Genomic DNA, 24,296 nt, shown 5'->3' with positions numbered 1-24,296 from the left:
ATATGAGACGAGGCAATTCTTAAAAAGCAAGTTCTTGTGAATTAATTAGGTACAAACCACAGCAACACAGGAACTAAAAGAAATTATTTTGCCCACATTTCAAACAGTTTATGAACCAAGAGAGAAAAACAAGAAGGTGATTCATATCTGCCAGTTAGACTGAAGTGACCAAGTGCAGCCTTTGATAAATTTTGGACAAAGGCCTTTCACAAGTAATGATAACAGTAGCAGCACAAATGTGCATTACTGCCAGACTTAACAGCACATCAAGGACCAAAAGGATCCTTCATAAGTTGATCATAAAAGCCAGGAGATGTCAGTCAGTGTATTATCTTATATTTTTAATGATTTTTGTGAAATAGACAACATCTTTCTGGATAGATTTAAAACTCAAATATAAACAAACAGTCAGAAATGACTTAACATTTTTGAATTAGTTACAGAGGAAGATTGATTGAGGATCCAGCCTCCAAAGGTAGTCAAAGATTCAAGTGAAAGTTAAATAGAAAATGAGTGATTAAAACTCAGAACTCAGTCTAAAAGGAGAGATAACACAGCAATGACCAGCTAATTTCATGAAACAAGTTCTCAAGAAGCAACTACGGTCCATTTATATATACCTATTATTGTATAGATAAAACAACTGACAAAAACAGCTGAAACATTGATCCATCTGAATCAACTCAGCATATAAAGAATTCCTAAAAATGTTTACACGTATTGGCAAAGTTGCAGACTTAAATTTGGAAGACAACAACCATTTGATAAGCTTAATCGGTCTTTAAAAAAAAAAAGACGTATTGTCACACTTAAAATGATCATTCTGAAGTAGAGTTAAACATTATACTAAAGTGAACTCAGTTAAGGGTGATAGACTGCAATGTTGTTTAGAGTATATCATGGGATTTTCAACCTTGCCACTGCAACTGCTGTTATTTTGAGCTCATGTTGCTGAACTAATGATGAGGATTCTGATAAGCTTATTATTTTTATAGAGTTTAAAAACACTTAGATATTCAAATTTGTAAATATAATTCCATTTATGATCACTGGCAGAGTTAAGTGCTGCACTTTGTTCAATTTTCAAATTTTAATTGGCAGCAGGGTGTACTTCATCAATATAATGATTTGTGTTGGTCTTAACTGATCTCTCATGGCATTCTACATCGGAAGTTAAAAAAAAATAAAGTTCAGCTTTTGAGTGAGTTAAGACTGTACCAAAGCGCACACAAGTATGTGAAATGCATCAATTCTACTCTAATAACATGATAAATTTGAATGCATTCAAATTTATAAGCAAAGTCTCTATGAAAATCCCAGCAAAGTCCATCAAATTCTAATAACATTTTTGCCAGTGGAGAGTGTATTGTGTAAGATCATTAGAACAGATCATCTGGACTTGTTGGGCTGAAGGGCCTGTGTCCATACTGTAGGGAATCCAATTTTAAAAAAGGGCTAAAATGGTTCATCCAGCCTGTTTTATCACGTGTTCACAGCAGACCCAAGTGTGACCTGACATTCACTCGCTGGCTATGTTCCATTATCTTGAATTTCCCTGTTGATAGAAATCTAATGTAGATTTGAATGTATTCAATGACACAGCCTCCACCGCTCACTGAGGAAAACAATTCTAAGACTGATAAGCTTTAGTGAAGAAATTCCTCCTATATATCAATTTTGAAAGGAAACCCTAATTTTTAAATTGTACCCTCCAGTTTTAGACTTCACCTACAAGGGAAACATCCTTCCAGGAAATGCTCCATTAAAGACCCCAGAATCTTTATATATTTCAGAAAGGTCACCCCACATTGTTCTAAACACCTGTCCCAACTTGCTTAATCTTTCCTTGGAAGTCAAACCTTTCACCCAAAGAATCAGTCTGATGAAGATTCTCTTGACTGCTTCCAATGCAAGTATTTCCTTCCTTATACAAGGAGACCAAAACTACACACAATACTCTCATCAAATGTTTTGTCAAACTGCAGTAAGACTTTGCGACATGCAATAAAGGCCAGATTATCATTTGTCTTGTTGTGATTCAAGTATAAGATTGCCTTTTTCTATTCTTCCTGCCAAATAGACAATCTCAAGCTTTCTCAAATTACTTGTTAACTTTTGACAGTTATCTGGGTTCTTTCGCAGACTCTATATATTCTCATAATTTGCTTTCCAATTTATTTTTTGTCTTATCAGGAAAGAGATCTATAATACAATCTATCCTTTCATCAAAATCATTCGTATACACGTTCTAAATACTCGAGATCCCAGAACTGATACCTACAGTATTCCATTAATTTGCTAACTTGAAAATGATCCATTTATCCCAATTACCTCTTTTCTGTTAACAAATCCTCCTTGTACTAGTATACCACACTCATTATCTTGTGAGGTAATCTTTTATCTGGCATCTTATTGAATATTTTGGAAATCCAAACATACATTTCTACTAGTTTCCCTTTATCCACTGTGGACATTCCATCCTCAAAGAACTGTAATAAATTTGTCAAACTTGGCTTTTACAAACTCATGACTAATGGTATTATTAATTTTAAAAACACCACACAAACATGAGAAGAGGTGCATTTTCAAATGTTTGACAGCTTGTTAGATTTACCAGTTAATTTTCCTTATCCTGTTGTGTCCTTGGGCTTCAAAATTTGAACATCTAATTTCAGCAGGGATTAGGACATCAAGTTCAAGACAGAAATTCATCATTTTTATTTGGTGTAAAAGGAAATTTTAAAAAATTAACACCACTAGATTTAATTTATTAAATATAGGAATGTAATCTGAAGTACAAAGTTAATTTGCTCACCTGCACACTGTTGGCTTTGTAGCTGTTGAGAATTGCATGGGGAAGATGGCCGAGGGAATTGCATCTGATCGGTTCCTGGAGGTTGCAGATAACCTACTGATGAACTTTAAAAAGAGATACAATGTATACTTTGTATTGAAACTAATCTAGATTTGGATCAAAAGAACTAGCTCCACTCTATTCAAAGTATAAAAGTTAACTTTTCTTTGTTACACTTTGCAGATCTTTTAATGCCAAAGATAATTGTTTTCCACTTTGATCAGGTGCAATCTATTTTAACAGAAATAAAACAAAATACCAAGGTATGAGGCATTTTGAAGTCATAATCATAGCAACAAGACATTCCACAGAAATCCTGGAACTGACAGTTGTGAAAAACAGCTGGTCTGAAGTGAAAAATGTCACATCAAAACAAGGTGCAAGGAAAAATGTGCAGGACCTCATTGCTAATAACGTATTTAAATTTGATGAAACTAACTGGCAATCTCAAAACATGGTACTTACAACAAATCTAAACTTTTATTTAAATAGCAATGAGACTGCTCCTTGTATAAATGGTCAGAAATCATTGCAGTGAATCATCTCAGGGCTAAATTAGAGTTGTTGAAGTGAGGATGTGGGATTTTCAATTGGGATTTCAGCATAGGACATTTCAGTAAGTGATCTGAAGTTCAGAAACACCTTGCTCAGAATCAACTTTCAATCTATATTGAAAGATCAGGGACAAAAGATGACATTATGCACGTCCTCATAAGTTGGAACATAAAGTGTGAAAAAGGAGAAACAATCTGTATTAAACAAAAACAATGCTAAGTTAAGGTTCTAACAGGAAGGTAATGGTTCTTCACAGTTTGTATCTGAAGGAAAACATCTTGAATCCTGAGTAAATCACAACAAGGGCAGTGGAATTATAATACTTGAATAATACGTTAATTTAATTTACTGTTTTGTACATTCAGTGGAGAGGCATTCAATTCAATTCCTAAATAGGATATACATAATAGGAGACTTGGATAGGCAGTAATCATATTCAGCAATGGAAAAGCAGTATGAACTTTGATTAAAAGCAATAAATGACAAGTGGTTAAAACTCTAAGAATTCAGAGATGTCAGTTTTGCCTGCCTTTTTCTATTCCATGAGCACACAAAGTTTTTATTTTTTTAAAAATTGCTATGGAGAATGTGGTGGTGAGCTGCTTTCTTGAACCACTGCAGTCCTTGGCATGTAAGAGAACACAGAGCTGTTAGTTAGGAAATTGTAGGATTTGACCCAGGGGCATAGAAGGAACAAGCTTTATAGTTCTACCTCAGGACAGTGGATGGCTTGGGAAAGATCTTGAAGACTTTGATGCTCAGAGACATCCGCTGCCCTTATCCTTCCAGGTGGCAGCAGACTCTTCTTGGAAAAGAAATGTTAGAGGAGCCTTGGTGAGGTATTACACCACATCTTGCAGAGATGACACACACTATACTGTACATTGGTGGCTCAGGGAGCTAATGTTGAAATGAAGGTGTTGGATGGAGGGTCAACTATGTGAGCTACTTTGCCCTTCATCACCAAGTTTCTGATTGTTGCCTGGTTAAGTACAGCTCCAACAAGATTAGAGTATTTCATCAAACTCCTGACTTGTGCCTTGAAGATGGGCAACAGTCATTGAGGAGACAAGTGGTGAGCTATTCACGGCAATATTCTGAACTGCTTTTGAAGTCACAGTATCAGCATGACTGACCAGAAACTGAACTGGACCAATGATAACTCCAAAGTGTTAAAAATGGGGGATTTGGCGACGGCAATGCCATTGAACATCAATGAGTGATAATTAGATTCTCTATGGTTAGAAATACCATTGCCTTGCAGTTGTGGGTCATTAATGTTACTTGCTACTTAGCCCAAGTCTGAATATTGTACAGATATTGCCGCACATGGGTACATGGACTGCTTCAGTGAAGCTGTGGTGCTGAACTACGTGCAATCAGTGAACAAGGTCAGTAATGAATAAATTGATGATTGGGCCTCTGGCACTATCCAGATGAATTCCTGCAGTAAACTCCTGAGGCTGAGGTGACTGACCACCAACAACCATGACCAGTGGAAAGATTCCACTCCCCCACGCCCACCTCCATTTTCACTGACTGCAAATTTGCTAGGGCACCTTGGTTCCATATTTGCTCATCTCATTTCTGAAGTTAAGCATTTTTGTCCATGTTTGGACAAAGGCTGCAATGTGGTTGGGAGCCGAGTGGCCCTTGGCCTAAGTGAGAGGTCATTTCTAATCATATTAGGTACTTGCTAGCACTGTTTATCAACCATTTAATCACTTTACTGGTCATCAAGAGTAGGCTGATAGTATGGTAATTGGCCAAGTTGAATTTGTCCTGTAATCTGAACTTGGGACATATCTGGACAATTTTCCAGAGTTGGATGGATGTCAGTGTTGTAGATGTGCTGGAATAGCTTGGTTAGGTGTGTATGACGTTCTGGTGCATAAGATTTCAGTACTATTGTTAGAATGTTATCATGACGCACAACATTTGCAGTAGCCAACATCTTCTGCTGTTTCTTGATATCACATGCAGTTAATTGAATTGATTAGATTCAATGATATTGAAGACCTGAGGAGAAAGCTGAGATGGATAATCCAATTGGCACTTCTGGTTGAATACTGCCACAATACTTCAGCATTGTCTTTCACACTAATATGCTGAAGTCACATACCATTCAGAATGGGAACATTTATGGAGCCTTTACCTCCGGTTCGTTGTTGAATTGTCGATTACCAATGACAACCAGCTGTGACAAAACTGCAGTGATGAGGTCTGATCTTTTGGTTGTGGAACTGCTTTAGCTATCTATTGCATGCTGCTTTTGCTATTTGGAATGCAAATAGATTGGTGTTGTTGCATCATTGGAACCTTTATGTAGTAAGGGATGCAGTAGATCCAAGTTAGTTGCTATTAACAAGGGAACAAAAGACTGAAGGGAACCGAACAAAAGGGAAATTAAGCAAACATAAGAACTAACAAATTAAATTTCAACACATCTTCAACATTTCTTTGAGGAAGTGACAAAGTTGATTGATGAAGAAAGGGCTGTAGGTGTCTTGTACATGGACTTCAGTAAAGTTCCCCATGGTAGGCTGATGGAGAAAGTGAAGTCACATGGGGTCCAGGGTGTATGAACTAGATGGATAGAGAACTGGCTGGGTAAAGGAGACAGTAGTAGTGGAAGGGAGTTTCTCAAAATGGAGGACTGCAACCAGTGGTGTTCCACAGGGATCCATGTTTAGACTACTGTTGTTTGTGATATTCATAAATAATCTGGAGGAAACATATAGATAGTCTGATTGGCAAGTTTGCAGGTGACACTGTGGAGTGGCAGATAGTGAAGGGGGCTGTCAGAGAATGCAGCAGAATACAGACAGCTTGGAGAGTTGGGTGGAGAAATGAAAGATGGGAGTTCAATCTGAGCAATTGCGAAGTGATGCATTTTGGAAGATCCAATTCTAGAGTGAACCATATGGTAAATTGAAAAGCCCTGCTGAAAATTGATGCACAGAGAGATCTGAGTGTTCAGGTCCATTGTACCGTCAAGTTGGCAATGCAGATCGATAAGAGTGGTCAAGTAGGCATATGGCATGCTTTCCTTCATCAGACAGAGGTATTGAGTAGGTTGGCAGGTCACGTTACAGTTATATAGGACTTTACTTCAGCCACATTTGAAATACTGCATACAGTTCTGGTTGCCACATTACTAAAAGGATGTGGATGCTTTGGAGGGGGCGCACAGGAGGTTGAGGGGTACCTGATTGAAGTCCACAAAATCATGAGAGGTGTGGACAGAATGGATAGCAAGAAGCTTCCCCCCCCCCCCAAGAGTGGGGGGCTCAATTACTCATGAGTTCAAGGTGAGAGGGGAAAGGTTTAAGTGGAAAGTTCTTTATGCAGAGGTGGTAGAGGCGAACAGGATAGCGTCATTTAAAATGTATCTATACAGATATATGAACGGGCTGGGAGCAGAGGGATACAGATCCTTGGAAAATAGGTGACAGGTTTAGATGGAGGATCTGAACTGATGCAGGCTTGGAGGGTTGAAGAGTCTGTTTTTGTGCTGTAATTTTCTTTGTTGTCTTTGTATTGCCCCCAGCACCCAAAACTTGAATTTAACCTTCCCTAAAATTCTTGAGATTAGGACTGAACTATTGATATTAAAACACACGGAAGGTCAGATACAATCAGGAATGAAATAAAACGAAAAATCATCCGTTTCATGAAAATGAAAGTGAACAGTTTGAAATATTTCAAAGATACTGACCTCATACTATTTTGTTGAGTTGGTGGGATAACACTGTAATAGACTGGCATTCCTGCAGAAGGTAAAGGACCTTGGTTTGAATGACCTGGGATTAGAATTGGCTGATAAGACTGTTGACTCACGCCTTGGGAGCCTGGAGTTAATGACATCTGAATTTTAAACATGATAGAAGAAAGATAACTTGCAGCTTTGCAGACAGCATTGAAACCACAAAAAATTATTCCAGTATCAATAAATAATCAAAGTTTTTTTAAGCATTTTATATGTTAGCTAAGTTTATTAGATAACAAGTAGTAGCAAGGACAATTTTTGTAAAATCAAGTATCAGTCAATGAACTTTTCCAACTTTAAAGAGTATACTCACATTCTCTTGATATCAAATAACATTATCACTGCTAGGTTTACCACACAATCAATATATTATGGATCACAATTGAAAACGAAACGAATTAAACAAGACATAATAATGTATCGGCTACTTAAACAGATCAGAGATTATGTAATCTGACAATTGACTTATTCTTTAAAATCTCTCTACCAACAAGTAATAGCAGAGTGCCATTGAATAACCTTTCTTGGACTCCATCAATTGAGGGCGGCACGGTTGCACAGTGATTAGCACTGCTGCCTCATAGCACCAGGGTCCCAGGTTAATTCCAGCCTCGGGCAACTGTCTGTGTGGAGTTTGCACATTCTCCCAGTGTCTGCGTGGGTTTCCTCCGGTTTCCTCCCACAATCCAAAGATGTGCAGGTCAGGTGAATTGACCATGTTAAAATTGCCCGTAGTGTTAGGGAAATGGATCTGGGAGGGTTACTCTTCAGAGGGTCAGTGTGGATTGGGCTGAAGGGCCTGTTTCCACACTGTAGGGAATCTAATCTAATCATAATACTGAGGGGGCTTCACGTTATTCAGGACATAATCATCTGCTTGGTTAGCGCTCCATTTTCATCATAGATCAATGTGTCCTGTCTGTCACATGCACAAGTGACACTGTTCTTGCACCAAATTGCCAAGGCATGTCCGGGAACATTTTCCAAGAAGATGCACACCATTTGATGTAGATAAAATCACCGGTACAAAATCCTGGAACTTTCTACCTACTAGTACGGTGGAAACATCTTCACTGTATGGACTGGAGCAGTTCAAAACAAAGCTCACGACCACATTTTCACAGGAATCTACGGGTATTGCATTGCTGGTATCACTCTCAAGAGAACTGACTTTTTAAAAACCTTTCAATTTTAGGAATATTTAACAGCTTAACTGCAAAGTGACTGTCAACTGTTTCAAACAACCCAAATCCAGGAATGACACCAGACTGGAGGGGGGAGTGGGGGGGTGGGGGAGAGAGTGTTCGTGGGGGTGCAGGTTCTCTATTCTATAATGTGATTAGCGAGCATGCATTGACTTTAGGGAAGCTAACAGACTGCAGTAATGTAATGGCACCTGCTATTTCCAACTGAACTGTATCAGGATATGTTAGTGGAGCAACTAGGATGGAATGTGAGGTTACATGTTAGTAACACAGCTGATTATTTTAAACCAAAAGATTAGCCATCCTCAGTAAAACAACTGGTTGAGGCCTGGGACATATCATGGTACTTTGAACAAAAATCATCTATATTTACATTACCTTCAAACTTTTCTATTTCCTGAAGTGAATGACAAGATAGGCAAATAAAAATCACTTCAAGTGACATACCTGATAGGACTGCATTGAAGGATACTGAATCATCATGCTTTGCATCTGACTGCCCACATTGCTATGTTGGCCACTCACAACATTTTGATTTTGAGGCTGAACAGTAACCAAGCCCTGATAGCTCTGTTGTTGACTTGACATTGACATCATTGTTTGAAAGCCTGCAACAACACAATTCCAGATTTGTAATTTAGTCCATTTTTCCCACAAACTAGGCACTTCCCAAATAATATGAAGGATTTATAATGCCTTGAAACATGAGTATTGGTAAAATGGGACTGCAAGAAAAACTGAGTTCAAATTCTATTTGATAACATGTAAACTTTCAAAATGTGGATTTTTTAGTTAATTCCCTATTATATCATGTGGTACCTTCAAATTACATTTCTCTCTCAAAATACATGGTTTTATTTAGAAGCAAAACATTGAGTACATTTCATTCAAAGTAACTTGCGTTTCATATTAAAGAACACTTGCAGAAGATAGATGTCATTTTAGTAAAAATAACAATTCTGACAAAAGTTTATTCAATTTTTGTGTATTTTACTTAAAGCAGAATTGTATCTTCTTTGAGTGCGGTTTTGGTCAGTTGCATGAATAGCTCATCTAATTCTTGCTAATTTTGCTTCATTTATGCTTTGCTCAGAAGACATTTTTGTTAGAAAATATAACAATTGATAGTTTTGACTTTTGAAGTACTTTATGGTATCTAACAACTTCAATGGTCTCAGTATTGCAAAGGAAATTGTGATGCATCCAAATTTGCATTGCAGACAAGCAGAATAACAACTCAGCAGGTCCATTTATGGGTAAGTCAGATAATATTTTCCAATCAACCAGTTCAGAGATGTGAGCAGGTGGGAGTTGAACTAGGTGTCCTGGCTCAGAAGTAGGGACACTACCACTGTACCATAATTAGCTCTATGAAACTTGAAATCTGGGTTCATAAGTGACATTACCACCCCTCATGCTAAACCAGCTATCTCCAGAGTTGATTCAGTCCAGGTGGTGCTCAATGGAATTTTTATTTAAGAATTGGGTCTTGGGATTCTTGTGGCACCAAGAGACCAAGGTTCAAAACTCACCAGCTCCAAAGATGTGCAGTGATATCTCCGAACAGGGCGATTCGGAGATAGATACATAAAAATAAAGACAGCTGGTGTTGTCTTTAAGAGGCAGCATGTAGTTTCCACCAATACTCTTGCAGTAGAGACAAGTGGGTCTCTGAGGGGTACAGTGCCTAATTTCCTCATCTAACTCAATTATGGATTAATCGCCTCCTTCTCACTTGGCCTTCTCCAATCACACTGGTGGTTTTGCATTGACCTTACCAGGCTTTGCACATAAATTGATTAATTGGAAACACGTTATTGGAAGTGTTTCCAATTATCCAAGTGAAGAAGAATCACCAGTGATTTGGTGGTGGAAAAGCGCCAGTCGGTTGTGTGTAATAACACTTCTGGGTATTAGAACAAAAAGGTCCTTGTAGGGAAAAAAAAGTGTTCAGTTGTGCATGAAAGCACTCCCTTAAAAAAAAAAGCTGACTCGTGTGGAAAAACGGTAGTGCACCTATCTGTGAGTCAGAAGGCCTAGGTTCAAGTCCTACGTGAATCAAAGAGAGAGCTGGGATTTGCCACAAGCAGTGTTCATTTGTTTAGTTCATTAGTTAGGGGATTTGATGGTGGATCCACCACAAAACAAAATGTGTTTTAGAGCTCTTGTGGCACAATGGAGGAGCCCATGCCTCTAAGTCAGAAAGTCTTGGCTGAAGTCTCACCTGTGCCAGAGATGCGTCATCTCATGTCCAAAAGGTTGCTTAAAGTAACCAAGGCCTGAGTAATTAGGAGAGCTCTTGTGGTGCAATAGTACTCACTCCTTACTGGAACATGAGCTTTCTAGACCAGCAGTAGAGAAAGGACAAGGCTCGCTAGGTAAGGGACTCTTTGGTAATGAGGGAGGTTGAGAATTTCATCCAAAAAAAAAGAAAAAAAAACCAAATGTATGCTTTAGGAAGCTAAAATTGGACAGGGCCTGTGAGAAATATAAAGAGTACAGGAAGAACTCAAGCAGGGAATGAGGAGAGCAAGAAGAGGCCATGAAATGACCTTGCCAAGTAATGTTAAATAGAATCCTCAGGCATTCTGTACATACATTAAAAATAAAGAGGTTAACTAGGGAAAGATATGACTACTCAAGGATAAAGGAGGGCACTTCTGCTCAGCAGCAGAGAATGTGGGTGAGATCCTAAAAGAGTACTGAGCATCGGTATGCACCCAGGAGAAGACTATGGAGGAGAGTGAGGTTTGTGTGGAGCATGCGAATATGCTGGGCATTTTGAGATCAAGGAAGAAATGGTGTCGGCATTCAGGTGACTCAGACCCCAGGGCCAAATGGATCTATCCTAAGTTACTGAGAGGGGCAAAAGGGGAGATTGCTGGGGGCTTGACCAAGATCTTTATATTCTCAATAGCCACTGGAGCGTAGCTAATGTAATTTCTTTGTTCAAGAAAGGAAAGTAGGGACAATCTCAGAAACTACAGATGAGTAGGTTAGTAAATTTGCAGATGATACAAAGATTGGTGGAGTTGTGGATAGTATGGAAGGTTGTCAAAGGATACAGCAGAATACAGATCTGTTGCTGATATGAGTGGAGAAATGGCAGATGGAGTTTGATCCAGATGTACTTCGCGGGATCACATGCTAAGGAAACATATATAGCTAATGGCAGGGCCCTGAACAGCAGTGATATACAGAGGCATCTTGGAGTTCAGATCCACAAAAGTGGTAACGCAACTCGTATGGTGTTAAAAGTGGTGTTTGGCATGCTTGCCTTTATTGGTCAGGAAACTCATTACAAGAATTAGAATATCATGTTGCAGCTTTATAAGACTTTGGTCAGGCCACATTTGAGTATTGTGTTCAATTTTGGTCACATAACAGTAAGGATATGGAGGCTTTGTAGATTGCATAAGAAGTTTACCAGGATGCTGCCTGGATTGGAGGGTATGAGCAATAACGAGGCACCAGAAAAACAGAGGTTGTTTTCTCTGGAGCAGCAGAGATTGAGGGGAGATTTGATAGAAGTTTATAAAATTATGAGATGCATAAATAGGGTTGACTGTCAGAATCTCTTGCCCCCAGAGTTGAAGTGTCTAAAACTGGGTTCATGCATTTAAAAGGTAAGGGGCAAAATTCAAAGGAGGTGGTGAGGGGCAAGTTATTTTTTACCTTGAGGGTGGTGGTCAATGCAGATGCAATGGGGCATTTAAGAGACTTTTAGATAAGCACATGAATATGCAAGGAATGGAGGGATATGACCCAAAAGCAGGCAGAAGGAATTAGTTTAATTTGGCGTCATGTTTGGCCCAAAATCGTGGGCCGAAGGGCCTGTTCCTGTACTCTACTGTTCTTTGTTCAAGTTCTACCTGCTTCAGAGTTGTCAGAACATGAAAACATGATTGACCAGGTTGAATATAATCAGAGTTCAGACGAATTAGAAAATATATTTTTTGTATCATATAACAGTAAATAGTAGCGATAATATATTTACTGTTATAGTTATTAGGTATTTTGTACAGATAACATGGTTTGTAATTGTGGTCACTATTTAATTCAAGTGGCAAATTTATACTTTGGGTTTGTAAGCTGATGTTGAAGTACGACTACTCCAGAGAGATATTTCAACACCAGTTTACAAACCCAAAGTATAAATTTGGTATAGGAATTAATAAGTGATGAAAATTACAAACCATGTTATGGTACAAAATACCAAGTAATTATTCCCGCATTTTAAACAAATTCAATCTTTTAAAATCACTACTGTAGACTTTTCAATGATTCAGTAAAATTTTAAATTAAGGAACATTAGAAAACAGCATTACTTTCCAATCAACCTGTTTGGAAATGATCTCACACATCTCTGGAGCAGGGGATTTGAATGTGGGTCTCCTGGGAGAGAGGCAGGAATACTACCACCAAGCGACAAGAGTGTCTCAGACAAACAGCATCGCATTCTCTATAAATATGAACATCCAAGAACAATGTTCTATTTTAAACAAACTGCTCCAGATAAACTTCACACTAAAAGTGGCAAGAGATTGCAGCACAATGGTGTACATGTTTCAATTACTTCAACGCTGCGCAGCAAATGACCATCATTTTCCCAAGACAGAAAAGCAGGGCAGGATAAATAGACGGTTCAGAACCTTTCCTCAGGACAACAAGCACCATTCCATTTTTAGATGCTTTTATTCACCTCCCATCACCAAAATGGAGAAATAACAAAAGTATTTGGTGCAAAAGACAATTCCGTGCGAGTTAAATAAATTTTCTACAATCTTACTTTATGCAGAAAATATGCTTGATTTAATGTATTTTACAATGACAAACTAAATCAGAATATGATCCCTAATTTTTAACCAAATCATATTAATCTTCAGATTCACAGAATTTCAGTTAGCAACATCCTATTGAGACATTTGGGGGAAAAAAAAGACGTTCCAAGATCTGTTTCACCATATTTCATCTTGATATTGTAAACCATTGAACTCGCCATTTTTCCAGCAGATTATGAAGCAGCTGAAAAAGAGACCGGTTCACTGTGAGAAATCTAGCACTCTCAGACAGTGCTCCGGCCTCGTATTCAACAACTCATGGAAATACCAATGATAAATTCATATTCAACATCCATCAAACATGTGTCAGAATAGAATCCAACAGGGTGACAAGTTCAAAGAAAATCATGCCTGTTCATTCTATACCTCTGATTTTCACAAAATGGTGCAAAAACATGATTTAAGTCCATTTTTTGGGGGAAATAATAAATGTGAGCAACAGCATAATTCTTTAACTTCCTCTGTTCTCAGGATTAATTATTCCAAGGACTTTGGATGATCAATTAAATGAAAAATGTAAGTGATTAGATTCAAACACAGACTTGAAAACAAGAAAGAAAATGAGCACAAACAGAAACCAACCTGTTTGCTGGGCAGTTTGTGACAATGGCTGGTTCTGCTGAGTGTTGTAATGGATAGGGGCTACAGGTCGATACTGTTGATTAGAATGGGGGTACTGACCTGGAGCACAGTAACAACTAGACAGCTGAAAAAGGAAAAGAGAAACAGTTCTTAAAGAGGATTGTTGCTGTGAAATATGAGCCAAAAGTTTTATTTTTGTATCAACACAATAAGCAATCATTTCACTTGCACCAAAATCTGTTACAACAGCACAGCTCAATTAAGTGCACCACCATAATCTCAATATATTATGGGCATTGTATTTAAGCATCATCCCCATATACCAGTTATTCAATCCCCTTTAAGGACCCCAAAAGATTACACATCAGTGTAATCATTTTGTATATGGGCCTGTCTTATACTATTAGAAGTATTAATGTACAGTTTATGAAGTTAACATGATGCAAGATTAATGCTGGTTACCCAGTTTTGCAAAGTAGGCTTCCGCTTTGAATTCAATTTAATTCATCCGGTCTCAAAATTCTTCTATATTCTGCACAAATCAGTTTGTTATGGATGCAAAGCAACCTAAGAGTAGTAATCCAGAGTGGAATTTGCTCAGCAAATTCCAACATGCAGTTTATAATCCAAACGACAGGTGAACTCTGAAAGATTAGGTCAGCATAAACACCATTTCACTTTGGAATGAACAGTTATTCATGGCACAACTGATCCTAAGACCATTCTCAATGCTCCCTATAAAGCGTATACACTGGACTGTCTGGAATGTTTTGCACAGTGAGGTAGACATCTTGCTCACAACAGCAAGGTTGGGCAGGATTGAGTACTAAAACACAATTGCATAAGGGTTAGATATTGGGGGATGATTGAAGGAATAGGAGGCTCAAGTGAGAGAGTGGGAGGTATGTCTTGTCACATGGAGCCGGCAGGCAGAAAGGTGAAAAATGAAAAGACTGACAAGATCTGTTTATCGAGATAGAAAGTAGGCAATGATTAATGAGACCTGTGAGAGGTGATCTTCTAAAAGAAAAGCATGTTAGAGCCAGTGAGAGGTGAAGTTGGATGGCACATTTGAGGGCAAATAGAATGGTGAGAAAGAACAATTTTCCCTCTAAGATACATGCGTGCATGCCAAGCTACAATTACCAATGGACTGTGCATTGAAATAAATTGACTGCTTGCAATTTCTGAAAGTTCAGTGACTTTTAAAATACAAACTGATAAGATAGTGGTGCTCTAAGAAGCCTATATCCCACCCAAAACAACAAAAGAAAAAGAGTACTGTGCATTACCTTCTGTCCCAACGGATAAATGAGAAATCCATATATAAGAATCACATTTTGTAATAAAAATTAATGCCAGAAGGAGGAAATTGTATACTGGTATTGTTGGACTAGTAATCCAAGGCAGAAGATGAAATAGGGTTTTATATTAAAAAAAAACAATCTGCAACTAAATCTCTAATTCTTACCATGAAAATATTGTTAATTATGATGAAGTCATCTGGTTTACAAATACAGTTTATGGAATGAAATCTGCCATCCTGATCTGGATAAGTCTACAAGTGACTCCAGATTCACAGCAAAGTGGTGAACTCAAACACCGTCTGAAATAGCAACTCAGTTGTACCAAACTGCTGAAATGTCTCAACAAAGCAATGGCATCTGATGGAGCACATGACAGCAACCTTGTTACCCAAAACAAAAGCAAACTCAGCTATGTTAACCCTGAAAAGTCCTCCTTACCAATACCTGACAGCTCGTGCCAAAACGATCTGGGAAACCTGCCTCACGGACTAGTCAAACTCACTGAATCATACCTTACAAATAGCACTATAACTGTGCATGTGTGGGTCTTGCCTTGCCAACAAGATAAAGGCAGTAGAGGTGACAATAAAGTGAAATACAATCAGGAAGCCGTTGTCCCGAGTGTGCTGAACATAGACTTCAGAAGCTATGCTGTCTCATGGCATTAATGATAAACATGAGCAAACGGAATCGCCTCCAGCATTCAGTGTGATAACGACTGTAACAACAGGATAAAAATCTACGTTATTTCTACGTCACAAGTGCATTTACCACAGAGGCATTTATCCATGACAATATTGTGAAGAGTGACCATCTCCTTGTGGAGATAAAGTTGCTTCTTCACAAAGACTACACCTTTCAGAATGTTCTGTACCTCTACCACCACCCTAAATGAGATTGATTTTGAAGAGCGTTCAAAGTTTGGGATAAGATTTGTAGCTCGGGTGCTCGTTGTTGTTGTGGTTCTGTTCGCCGAGCTGGGAATTTGTGTTGCAGACGTTTCGTCCCCTGTCTGGGTGACATCCTCCATGCTTGGGAGCGTCCTGTGAAGCGCTTCTGTGATGTTTCCTCCTCTCATTTATCTCTCCAATCTTCAGGCACTCTGCCTGTATTCTTGGTGAAGGGCTTTTGTCGATTTTACTGCTCCTTGGATACTGCCTGAACTGCTGTGCTTTTCCAGCACTACTAATCCAGAATCTGGTTTCCAGCATCTGCAGTCATTGTTTTTACCTAGACAACTTCCTCCTGAGGTCCCAAGTATCAAGAAGTGAGTGGTTAGTCTTCAATCAATTCAATTCACACCTAGTGATATGAAAAAATGGTTGAAGACACTGGCTACTGAAAGGCTATGTGCCCTGACTATATTCCAGCAATTGTATTGAAGACTTGTCCTCTAAAACTTGCTATACCCTAATCAAGTAATACAGCACCAAAACAATATGGTAAATTGCTTAGCTATGTTCTGTCTACAAAAAGGCCAATTACCATCCTATTAGTTGACTCTCCATCAGTGACTGAAAGGATTGTTAACAGTGCTATCAAGGAGCAACTGCTGACAGATGCACAGGTTAGGTTCCTGACCTCATTTCAGACTTGGCCTGAAAAGTGACAAGTGTCATTCCACAAGTGCCAGACAATGGCCATTTCCACCAGAGATTCGAAACATCTCTCCCAGCCTGAAATGGCATTACCATTGCTGAATCTCCCACCATTAACATCAATAGGTTACAAGTTACCAGATACTGAACTGAATGAGCCATGCAAAGCAGTTGTTTCCCCTTTTGGGAAAGTCCATGCCGAGAGGTCATAATTTCATGTTTCAGGGGTCACTCAGTTAAGGCAGAGTGGAAGGTTTTTTTTCTTTCCGAGGGGAGTGAATCTGTGGCACTTTTTTGAAAGCAAAGGGCAGGAGAGACTGAGTTGTTTAGTATATTCAAGGCTGAGATAGACAGATTTTTAATTAGTAAAGGGATCAAAGCAAACCTACAGCTTATAATCTTACAATAAGTAGTCAGAGGTGACGAAAACAGCAGCAAGTAACTCACTTCATGATTTCTCAAAGCCTGACCATCGTTTAAGGCACAATTCAGGACTATAATGGAATACTTCTCTCTTGCCTGGACGACTAACACCAGCAACTCAAGAAGTTTGACAACATCCAGGACAAAGCAGGCCACTTGATTGGTAGTATATCCTCAAAACTTTCACTACCTCAATGCCAATACATAGTGGCTGCAGCTGGTACTATCTACAAGCATCCTGCAACAACTATTCAAGGATCCTTACACAGCGCTTTCTAAACCCACAACAAATTTCATCGGGAAGGACAAGGGCAGCAGATACATGGAGCTCCTCACCATCTTGAAATAAAAATATATCGTCATTCCTTTCAGTGTTGCTGGATCAAGATCCTGGAACTCCCTCCATAACAGTTCTGTGGTTGTACCTTACACAAGTGGACTGTAGCAGTTCCAGAAAGTAACTCATCACTATTTTTTCAAGGCTATGAGTGATGAGCAATAAAAATGCTGGACCAGCCAGTGAAGTGGGTTTCAGAGTGGTGGGTCTAAGTCAATGCTTTGGTTGGATTTAGTTTGGAACAACCAGTAAAATGTTCTTTGCCTAACTTCCAGGAGCTGCCACATTAATCAATTTTCTAACAAGCACCCATTTCAAATCATACAGGGTCTTATACCCATGGCTTCCAGCTACTTCATAATAGGAACCAGTCAGCTGCAGGAAATTTATTTTGAAAATTCAAATCCTTAAAGCCATTCACATTTAAGGTATTTATGAAGCCACTCATTCTGTAAATGAGACAATGTTTCATAACTTGCAGCATTGTTAGAGTCACTCAAGTGTAGGACGGGTTTCTATTGAGGCTTCAGCTCTAGAGGTTGCCTGCACAGGTGCCCTGGTTTTGAAGATGGGGTTTGTCCCAAGAAATCTGTTTGCGACTTCTTGCGCTTCCCATTCCTTGAAGCAGAGGATATTTGACAGTAGATCTACCTCAGGAAGATTGCTCTCCATGGTGTGCTGAGATGGAAGGCAGACAGTAGGTATTCAGGTTGAACAGGTAGTCATGGAATGGTAAATCAAGTGCAGCACAATGATTTGGGGAGTGATTCTTTTAAGGACAGGAAGGCAGTCAGGATGCTCATTGGCACATTTAATTGAACAAGTTGGGTCTTGGTGCATAATGACTTTTGTTAGAGAGGTGTGCAGTTGAATTCTGGGAAGTATGGAAAGGAAAAAGTGTTGAGGTCTAGAGCACTATGCCAGCAACGACCGTTCGGATCCAGCAAGTTTGGTTAGTAGGTTAATTCTGATTTTAATCTAGGTTACTGTTTTGTTTGGACTGTTGCCCAAAGGATAAAGTGAATGCAGGATACCAGGGTTATGGTAGATCCGAAAATACTAACACTTTCAAATAATTTTTAAGTGATAAAAATACCTAAAGTAACTAGCTGAAATAAAAAAGTTAAACTTTAGTTGTAGGTAGTACTAACATTTAAGATACACAATAAGTTCTACTATACATTGGAATTATTGTAAATTACAAAGTAATTAAAGTAAATTAAATAAACAGCACAAATAACTAAGCATGGACAGTTGTGGAAACATTGGATGCTAAGGCAACCCAGGACAAACACACGTGCGCAGAGTGTGAAAATCACGATGAATTCCAGATCAGAATTGTTGAACTGGAAGCTAAACTTCAGACATTCTGGACACAGTTTCTTATAAGAAAATCGCATCTCTCCGAAAAAGAATAGTGTATTTTCGTCAGCAGCAAGGAACAGGAGAATGTGACCACAACCAAGGAAGTTAAAAGGACTGAGCAGACAGCAGTGGAAGAGCCTCAGAACACAACTGTTAAATAGTTTGAGGTGCTTTTAAACTTTGTAGAGAAAAGGTCTGCAAAGTGAAAGAGCAGAGAGGCCATAACATGATGGTTAGGAAATCAGTCAAGTAGGGAGAGCAAAAAGGAATGTCATGCTAGTGGAGAACTGTCCTGTGCAGGGAATTGACACTGATGTCAGCACAATGAGTTTCAATCCGGAAGGCTGTGTAACCTGTCTCATGCCAAGGTTAGGGACATCCAGCTCAGAGCTGGAGAAGAACTTGGAGTGGAAGAGGAAGGATTCTTTTGGTCCATGTAGTACAAATAACAGAAGTAGGACAAGAAAACAGATTCTGCATATTTACCACGAAGAGTTAAACTCACATTAAGAAAAGCACCTCTAAAGTAATAATTATGGATTGTTACCTGAGCTTATGCAAATTGGCAGAGGACAAATTAGATTATAGAGATGAATGCTGAAAATGTGTTGCTGGAAAAGCGCAGCAGGTCAGGCAGCATCCAAGGAACAGGAGAATCGACGTTTTGGGCATAAGCCCTTCTTCCCTTCAGGAAGAAGGGCTTATGCCCAAAACGTCGATTCTCCTGTTCCTTGGATGCTGCCTGATCTGCTGCGCTTTTCCAGCAACACATTTTCAGCTCTGATCTCCAGCATCTGCAGTCCTCACTTTCTCCTATAGAGATGAATGTATGGTTTACAGACAGATGTTGGAGAAGTGGGTTTTGACTCGTGGGTATTGGCAACAGTATGGAGGAAAATGGGTGCTTACAGTTGGAACAGTGCACATGGTGGAATGATGGTAGTGATGAGGGACCTCTAGTCAGGGATAGAAATGGGCGTTTCTGTGGTCATGACGAGACTTCAGGATTGTGTGTTGCCTCCATGGTGCCAGGGTCCAGAATGTCACTGAGTGGGAACAGCCCATTCTAAAATGGAGAGAATAAGCATGATTGAGGTCATGGTCCACAACGGTACTAATTATACAGGCAGGAAGAGAGATGAGGCCTGGCAAAAGAAATTTCGGAAGTTAGGTACAAAGCTGAAAAGCAGCACCTTGAGGATTATATTTTAGGATTACACCCTGTGCCACATGCTAGCAAAGCCAGAAATACAAAGATAATACAGTTTATGCAAGACTAGAGAGCTAGTATAGGATAGGGCTTCAGGTACCTGGATCATTGGGATCTCTTCCATGATAGGAGGAACCTGCTCAAGAAGGACAAATCGCACCACTACCCTTGCAGGGACATTTGTCATTATTACTTGGGAGGTTTTAATTTAGTGTGAAAGGGGCTTGGCAACTAGAGCTGGAGGTCAGCATGTGGAGTGATCGAGAGGAAAGGGGCTAAATCAACCAACTCTAATACGAAGAACAGGCAGGGCCAGGTTAATGAATGTGGCAGGATTCATGGACTGCAGTGTATTTATTTTAATACAAGGAGTGTAACAGGTAAGGCAGATGATCTTAAAAACTGGATTAATACATGGGACTATGATGTTGTAGCAATTTCAGAAACTTAGGTGGAAGAAAGGCAGAACCGACAGCTTATTGTTCTAGGAATAAGATGGTTCAGGCGTGATAGAGGAGGATGTAAAAGCAGTGGAGAAGTTGCTTTAATAATTGAGGATGTTACAGAGGCAACAAGAGAGGACATCTTGGAGGGCTCATCCAGCAAAGCAATATGGCTACAATTCATGAATAAGAAAGGTTCAATGACTATGATGGGGAACAGATACGTAGGCAGATCATATTTGTAAAAATGGAGTTGCTGCAGTTTAACTTCCCCTATTATTGACTTGGATTACCTTAGTGCCGGGGCTTAGATGAAGCAGAATTTGTCACGTGCATCCAGGAATTTTTTTGAAACAAGACGCAGATAGTCCAAATAGTGAATGAGCCGTATTTGACTTTGTGTCAGGGAAACTGAGCCTGGCTAGGTGATCAAAGTTTCAGCGGAAAAGCATTTTAGGAACAGTAATCATAATTTGGTAACTTTTACGATAGTTATGGATAAGACTGGTACTTGGGTGAAGGCTAACTACAACAGTATTAGGCATGAACTGAGAAATTAGATTTGGGGTGGCTATTTGAGGGCAAATCCACATCTGACATGTGGAAGTCTTTTAAAGGCCAATTGATCAGTGCTCAAGACCTCAGCCTTTTACAAGTTACTATAGCTTGGCTGAAGAGACTGAAAGCATGGTGCTAAGTTTAATGATGACATGAATATAAGTAGGAAACTGAGGAGGATACATGGAGTCTACTAAAAGATACAAGTCAGTTAAGTAATGGGCAAAGATGTGGCAACTGGTGCATAATGTGAGAATGTGAAACTGTACTTCTGTAGGATTAAAAAAACATTATCTCAGCTGAGAGATGCAGTAGGATCACTGAAAACAAGGGGAATTGATCATAAAAGTTGGGAGTTTTTGCTACTGTTATACAGGCCAAGGAGACCACATCTGGAGTAACTTGGAAAAGGCTGAGGTCTTGAGCACTGATCAATTGGTCTTTAAAAGACTTCCACATGTCAGATGTGGATTTGCCCTCAAACAGTCACCCCAAATCTAATTTCTCAGTTCATGCCTAATACTCCTCTCTATTGTGGTATTCAGTACTCCTCTCTATTTAAGCAAAGATGGAAACTGCTTAGAGTAGGCATACTGGATTAATTACTTGGATAGGTGGGTTTTCTTAAGGCAGGACAGCTTATAAGAGCAGGAGTAAAAGGTGACTTGATTAAAAATACAGATTCCTGGGTGGAAATGGAAACTTTTTTTTCTCTCGTGGATGAATCCAGAATCAAGGGTCACTGTTATAAGTCATCACCCATTTAAGACAAATAAGGAGGATTTACATTTTTTTAATCAGAGAGTCGAGTGTTCTTTGGAACTCTCTTCCTCAAAAGAGGGTGAAGGATGAATCTTAACATTTTTAAGGTAGAGGTTGACGGGGAATAGTTCATGAGAAACAAAGGAGTGAAAGGTTATGGGGTAGACAAGAATGTGTACGTGAGGTAAAATCAGATCAGCTCTAAAATAACTGAGTGACAAAGCAAGCTTGAAGGACCAATTAGTCTGCTCCAATCTGTAATTTGTATATATGTTTGTAGTCAACGGCTTGCTGTGTAAATCTGCAATTCTTTTTGGCAGTGTTATAGTGGAGTAGATGGATATATGGTTTGAGAAAGATTTAACATGAAATGCCTGTGCTGCAGCAGTTCATCAACTTTAATGTCTTTGTTAATGAGCTGGTCCAGAATGCAGAAGGATGGACCTTGATTCAGAACAAACATCATCAGTACAAATAAATAGCTTCAACACTGAGCAAGTGTCAAGTACTCCAACCATCCTTTGATCTATTCAGACCCTCAAGTTGGCATTCATCGCCATTTTAAGGTTTTGTCTCGTCAACTCTTGCATGGTACCTGCAGCAGGGGAGAGCCACACCATGCAGAAATTATAGTAACCCCAAATGGGGTTGGAATCAGCCCTCATTTGCCATCAGAAGCACCCTCTGTTAGTTGTCATCTTAACCCTGGACGTTCCTGGATTTTTGATCTTGGGCCAAGATCCCTCTCGCTGTGAAACCCAACCGCAGAACCTGCATGGACTCCTCGGCATGGTGGGCTGTCTCAAGAAGCAATCCCAGGTGGAACAACAGAACTATCGGCAAATCATTTTGGTTGGCAGCCCTCCAAGCTGGGGAGGTTCTGTGGAGCTCATGGTAGAATTTTTAAACCTAAAAAAATTAACATTCTTCTCAATGGGAGGGACCACAGTTCCCCTCTAAAATCCAGCCCACAGGCACTAAAATAGCAGTCCATTCAGTTTTTTTAAGCCCCTTCCATCATTCATTAAGATCATGGCTGATCTAACTATACATTTATTTGACTTTTCACTGTCCTTAAGTTTGGTTAACAAGAATCGATCAATTTCACATTTAAAGATTAACCATCAGCTTTGTATCAAATGTTGTCTGAGAAGAGAAATTCATACTTCTCTCTTTATGGAAAAGGGCTTTTATAACTTCACTTGTGAAAGGTTGGAAACTAACTTTTGAATTGCTTCCTAATCTCACTGAAGTCTCAATCAATGAAAGCAATTTATCAACCAATGCTATCTGCTCTTATTAATACTGTGTTAAGTGTAATCAATTATCCCTTAATCATTCCACAGGAAATAATCTGTTACTTCAACAAGTAAACCTTTACAACAAGTGCATAAAAAGTTATATCAGACAAAAACAGGAAAGATAAGCTTAGCATTTTATATCTATAGCACAGATTTATCCCTCTCCTGAAGATCAGAAGTGTGAAAGCTATCCTGCAATTTAAGGGAACCACTCCTGACTCTACTGAACTATTGAAAAAAATGGATAATTAGATCATAGACCACGAATCCATATCTTGAAACATCTTTGGGTAGAAGTTATCTGGATCTGGCGTGCAACTATCTATTGCTTTTTACAATTCCATAGATGCTGATTTTGCTTAAAAAAAACTTAAGTTTAATACAGGACATTCCACATCATCCAGAGAAATATAAACTACCGTCAATCACACGATTTAGAAAAACCAGCACCTAGAAATGCTCCGTAAAGACAAAAATGCACATTTGTGCAAAGTAATAGAAAACGATATTTGAACATGTATCTTAGAACTGTAGCTATTCATTAACATGTAACTGCCTTCAAGTTCAACTCCATGTGGGTTAAGTTCTTAAGAAGACAAGTCTTCAATATGTCATTACAGTGGCAATGATTCAGCAGACAAACAAACTCAATAATGGGATGCAAGAGTGATTTATCATGGCGGGGAGAACATGTTTTCCCTCATATCTTCAGACAATTTTATAATTTAGTGCGCTGTTAGAGTGTAAACAAGCAGTTAACCAGGTGCATGTGCTGCTGAACTGCAGGTTCAGCCAGTTAAATTCTAACAGTACTCTCATGATCACAAAGACTACCTCAGTTATATTCCTTCCTCCACTCAATTTGTTGTGTTTAAACAATCAGCATGCATTTTTTAAATGCACGTACACAAAATAAACTTGAAAAATAAAACAATTATGTATTTAGTAAGATGGACTAGTCCACAGGACCAAATGGGATCTATCCCAGGTTGCTGAGGGAGGCGAGAGAGGAAATAGCTGGGGCCCTGACAGATATCTTTATGGCATCCTTAAATACAGGTGACGTGCCAGAGGATTGGAAGGTTGCTCATGTTGTTCCCCTGTACAAGACGTGTAGTAGGGATATTCCGGGTAACTATAGACCAGTGAGCCTGACGTCGGTGGTGGGAAATTTGCTGGAGAGGGT

General features: G+C 39.1%; 1 protein-coding gene across 4 annotated transcripts in view; it reads right to left on the bottom strand.

The window, feature by feature from the left end:
- Positions 1-24,296, bottom strand: part of LOC122551698 (R3H domain-containing protein 1) — an 85,387-nt gene that overhangs the window by 42,744 nt on the left and 18,347 nt on the right. For all 4 annotated transcript variants that reach the window (XM_043694028.1, XM_043694030.1, XM_043694029.1 and 1 more), the window contains 4 exons: positions 13,807-13,930; positions 8,831-8,991; positions 7,128-7,276; positions 2,816-2,919 (listed from right to left, as the gene is read on the bottom strand). In XM_043694028.1, coding sequence (XP_043549963.1) covers positions 2,816-2,919; positions 7,128-7,276; positions 8,831-8,991; positions 13,807-13,930 — 538 coding nt within the window. The remainder of the gene's footprint in view (positions 1-2,815; positions 2,920-7,127; positions 7,277-8,830; positions 8,992-13,806; positions 13,931-24,296) is intronic.

Source organism: Chiloscyllium plagiosum, chromosome 7 (assembly GCF_004010195.1).
Source record: "Chiloscyllium plagiosum isolate BGI_BamShark_2017 chromosome 7, ASM401019v2, whole genome shotgun sequence".
Lineage (NCBI taxonomy): Eukaryota > Metazoa > Chordata > Chondrichthyes > Orectolobiformes > Hemiscylliidae > Chiloscyllium > Chiloscyllium plagiosum.
Note: the sequence above shows the minus strand (reverse complement) of the source record. Positions and strands in the feature narration are given on the sequence as shown.